Source organism: Mesitornis unicolor, unplaced genomic scaffold (assembly GCF_000695765.1).
Source record: "Mesitornis unicolor isolate BGI_N332 unplaced genomic scaffold, ASM69576v1 scaffold22330, whole genome shotgun sequence".
Lineage (NCBI taxonomy): Eukaryota > Metazoa > Chordata > Aves > Mesitornithiformes > Mesitornithidae > Mesitornis > Mesitornis unicolor.
In genome coordinates, this window is record NW_010159232.1 from 1 (window position 1) to 5064 (window position 5064).

The 5064-nt window shown below is 34.6% G+C and overlaps 1 protein-coding gene across 1 annotated transcript in view; it reads right to left on the reverse strand.

Moving 5' to 3' along the window:
* Positions 1-31: 31 nt before the first annotated feature.
* Positions 32-5064, reverse strand: part of LOC104541876 (dynein heavy chain 7, axonemal-like) — a gene marked incomplete at its 5' end in the record, with an annotated part of 36458 nt that continues 31425 nt past the window's right edge. Inside the window, 7 exon segments of the mRNA XM_010186033.1 lie at positions 32-109; positions 566-703; positions 897-1101; positions 2177-2280; positions 2747-2932; positions 3362-3595; positions 4480-4617. Coding sequence (XP_010184335.1) covers positions 32-109; positions 566-703; positions 897-1101; positions 2177-2280; positions 2747-2932; positions 3362-3595; positions 4480-4617 — 1083 coding nt within the window.

The window sequence follows — 5064 nt, forward strand, 5'->3', positions numbered from 1 at the left end:
GTGGTTCGGCAATGACCTCAGCCAGCTGAGGTCATTGTTTATATCCACATAATTTGTGGATATAAACACCATCTTCTGGTGCAGTATCAGCAGTGTCCTGAGGAATAACCTACGAGAAATAAGTGTTTTGTGTTAGTAAACTTTCACAGCTGTTTGCTTTTTGAGCTATTATGCCAATAGACAATTTTCAAAAGATTAATCCAAAATGAGAATAATATAAAGTACTACTATTACACAACAAAACTACAAAGACAGCAGATTTCTGTGGGTTTGTTAATTACCCTTACTGTAGATTATAAAATAAGTCTTTAATCACACAGACAGATATGTACCCTATAGGCTGTTTTCTTCAGTGGAGGTCCAGGTCCAATGATAGAACTACTTTTAACGTACTTCTCTTATGGATGTTTTTAACATGCCTACCTTACCGAAGACATTCGTGTGCATCTTCAAATTGTAGTGAGTTAGTTGCAAAATGAACCTTACAGTCAGAATTTACTTACTACATCTCACTGCAACATCAGGACTCATATGAATAAAATATGCATTTATAATTTATCTCTACCTGAAATTCGTATCCCAGCAGGTCAATAGGGATTCTGTGCTTCCTAGCATAGTTTTGCATTGCTCCAGTTAAGAAAGCTTAAGTATAATAGAATCCTGACAGCCAAAAAACTGTGGGCTTCCCTAATTCATACCAATCCTGGGAAGAGTAAAATGACATGTTCGAGAATCAGAAAGACAAATCCCATATTGTTTGACTATTTTCTACATAACTGTACTCAGAATATCTAAGCAAAGTGTATCACTCTTTTCCCAATGCTGCTTTAATGTAAAGGACAAATTATACAAAAAGGTAGATTAAATAATTGTTAGTACTGTCTCTTGTACATTACCTGTAAAAATTTCAGCCTTTCTAGAAAGTCTACAATATAGCTCCCTAATGGTTTTAGACTTGGGTACGAACATTTCACCCAATTCTCAGGAACTTTTCCAAGAAGTAGACTGCCACACAGAGCATCCAGTTCAGCATCCATAACAACCAGTCCTTTAATGGCTTTCTTCACATTAATTAGTGTAATACGAATAGTTCGGATTAAACTAGAATTAAAAAAAAATAAAATTTTCACATGTTTTGCATGATTTGTAAAACACAACATCCTCACTGGAAAAAAAATAAAAAGAAAAAAACAAATGGATTATGGAACCATCTACAGAACTCGTACAGCTGCTGTATAAGTGTGTAATTAGCCACATCTGTAAAGTCTTAGATTTGTGCGTTTGTGCCAATTTATTTAAGACGAGGAACAGTTTATTAAATTATTTTTTTATCTCTGATATACTCTGTATTGCTTGATAAGAGGATAATTTTGGAACTCTCAGTGTATACACCATATACTAGACGAAGGAAAAAATGTTAGACTACAAAAGAAGAGGTTGGTAGGGTCTGCAACAAAGGAAAACTTGGAGATCAAAGGCCAGAGATCACTACTGAAAGTCTGGGTGAAAATGAAGTGGGAGACATGAAGAGATAAATAGAAATGAATGAGGACAGGGAAGAATGAATGGAGGAAGAGGTAAAGATAAAGAAAATTAGGAAACAAAGTCAAAAGAGAAACTGAGATCCCAAACAGTAACATAAAAGTGATTACAGATTTGTAATCCTAGGAGAATAATTCTGAAAATAAGGTATAGGAAGAAAGGCATCAGGGATTGGGGGGGGGGGAAGAAAAAACTAGAACAGAAGCATATGAGACAAAGAAATAAGCAGAAATATTTCAAATATCAAGGGAAAGGTTTCATAAACTATACCTGTATTACAGTTGCTAACCTCTTTACCCTACAGTTCCGAAAGAAGAAAACAAAATATAATTGAAGATAAAAATGGTGGAAGAGAAAGTGAAGTTAAAAAAAAAAAAAAAAGGAACATAAAATATTGTTCACATGTTGTATTTTCCTCTTTCAGCTCATTTTTCCACTAGATCATTTTTCCCTGGACTTCACACAAGGAATAATGGTGCTTGGGCTGCAGGTATCACAGCAGACAATTAGAAGGGTACAGAATAAAGAAAAAAAATATTTCACACAACATAAGGTTTGTAGTGTATGGTTCACAGGAAAACTTTCTGCAAATGGAATTATTTCCGTTACATTTAATAAAATATAACACTCTTACTTGTTAAATCTTTCCATTTCTTGCATCAACACAGTGTTCATACTTTCTTCATATCTTACAGGTTATTTGTTTAGGCAGCTTTCAATGTCAAAATCATTTGGAAGCTGTAAATGACAATATATTTGGAAATTATTCCATATATCATTATGCATCAGTATTATATTACAATTACGTAGGTGTGAAAAACTGCAGAGAAATAGATACCATTAAACTTTCTGATGAGTATCTTATGAATATGGTATTTAGTAGCTGAGGCCAAATAAAAATTATGGGTTTTTAAAAAAAAAAAAACCACCTAGAATTTTTCATACCATGAAAAGTTATTAATACCTTTGAATTTTATTAATTTTATTAATTCTTTTCTATTAATTTTATTAATTCTTCCAAGTTGTTTGCACTGTTTCGTCTCTCTGTCTCCTGTCTCCTACCTATTTATTACTTTCATATTGCACTCAAATTCTCCCAGGAGGTTTTTCCTCCAACACAAAATCAATGTAACACTGCAGATTCTAGTTAAATAATTTCTGCTTTGTAAAAAGATAAATTGAAGTCCTTGGTATAATACAATACCTTGCTGAGAATATCATCTGCAATTTCACAGAGAGTGCTGTCACCACCTTCAGAAGTTCCCTGAATGCCTCCTCCTTGTGTTAAAAGCAGAGATTCAAGGAGGATCTTATTTTGCTGAAGATCTTTTGAAATATCCACATTTTCATGCAAACCAAATACCTCTGGATGCTGACTAAAGGGAAGACTCTGTGACAAAATAAACATCTGCATGAGACAAAGCAGCATGGTAGGAATTAGATCTAAGTCTTCTTTAAGAAGCCAAGTGAAAAACTACCACTGACTTCAATTGAAGGTGGCTAAGGACCTTAATGGTAGGTATTGGTAATATGGCAGATGGTATTACTGGTGAGAGAGCCCTCACCTCACTTGTAGAAAGACATTTCCAAGGAATTCTCCATTATCTGTGCCAGGTCCTCCTAGCTACTTACTGATTCCCTCTCCCTCTCTGAAACATTCTAGATCATGGCAAGGATCATACAAGGATGTCAGGTAAGAAACCAAGCACGCAGTTTAAAGTGCTGTAAACCTGGTTTTTTAATGCAAAGAAGCCTTTAAAGATCGCTTTCCTAGTACATGATCATTATAACAGTTCAAAATCTTGTTGTTACTTTTTACCTTAATAAACTCAATGTAGTCTTCATATGTGCCTTTTGGTGGAGCATAATATTTGTCACTGGGAGAAAAAGTGTAACGAGGATTTTCTATTATATCTGGATTATAGAAGTCATCCAGCATTGTCAGCAGTAAACGTCTGTCTCAGTCATCTGTCACTCGACCTCCATAGTTGCACTCACCAGTTAGGTAAGATAAAGCTTCAAATGGAACACGGCTATATTCATTTATGAATAACTGAAACAGAAGACATGAGTAATCCTAGAGACTTGGAATATCTGCAGGACAACAGTGTGACCTACAGACTAAAGTGTCAGAAGTGATAGTGCACGCAAAACTACAGTTTCTGGAGATTTCTCCCTAAGTGTTAGAAATTCAAATTCTGAAATATTTTTTTCAGGTAAAATTACTGTTTAAAATAAAGAGGATTTAGTAGTAAAAGCCTCTTATGAATATCCAAATGAGTAAGTCATTCTTTAATTATTTGTATGTGGATAGTTTCTTGAGTCTAAACTTTCTAGAGGGACACTTTTCTGTATCATAAAGAAACATGCATTTCATGCAATTTTTCTTCCAATCTTCAGAACCCTCTGATCTCTTTCATTAACTTCTTGATAAGTTTCCCAACTACTCAGTCTCAGCTTCTGTAATTAACAGTTAACAATTAACAGAGGGCCTGCAGAAGACTCAAGGCCAAGCAGTGTTCAGCATTTCATTTTCGGGAAGGAAAATAGCCTGAGGCACTGTTTAACTAGTAGTATGTATGTAAAAAAAATAAAAACTTAAAAAAAACCTCCTACTAATCACAGAACCCACTATAACAGGTGACTGTCACTGACGTGGTGTTAAAAGTACAGTGAGCTCTTACTTATGACAATTTTAGCTACTATTATAATCATTACATTCCACATGCCTGTATGAATCTAAATCCCATGAAGAACAATTTTAAATTTTATTTAATTTTGAAAATATTTATAATATGTTTGAGATTCCTTGCCTTTGTAGCTGAAGTAATGAAAATCTATGAACATCTGATGTAATTAAGTGTACTACTCCTTTTGACTATCAGCTCATTCCTATGCTTTGCAAGATCAGAGTAAAAGGCAGTGATAAACGATTACCTGCAGCTGTCTGATACTGATTCGCAAGTCTGATTCATTAAATCCATAGGGTATATTCCAACCAAGAGGCCCAAATTTCCTTCTTTCCTGAACAAGAGCATGGAAAAAACAAACTCCAAAGAGCAGTTTCTCCCAAACCTTCAAGAAAAACAAAACAGAAAAATACTATTAACTAGCCTATATGCTCATGCTAGTCTGTAACTTATACAGGGGACACGTTATTTGATTACCAGTCTCCATCTAGGGCACAAATACAGGCAACTATTAAGTATGCTGTGGTTATCTGACTTGGGACCAAATACACACATAGTTACGACATATACAAGCACATTTAGCTAGCTCCTTGAGTACCATAACACTAAATTTTTCTCTTCTTCCATGTAAAGGGCATCTGACTTCATAAGAACTCAAATAGCACCAGATAATTATTTTTAAGGCTCATTAGACAAACATAAAATACAGATGTATTGTTTACTATAAGTCCTTAAATGCACCCACTTATATCTAGGAGTACTGATTACCATACTCCTGTCTCTGAGTAATCCCACTGTTTTTTCACTTCCTTCCCAGGTAATGACTATCTAA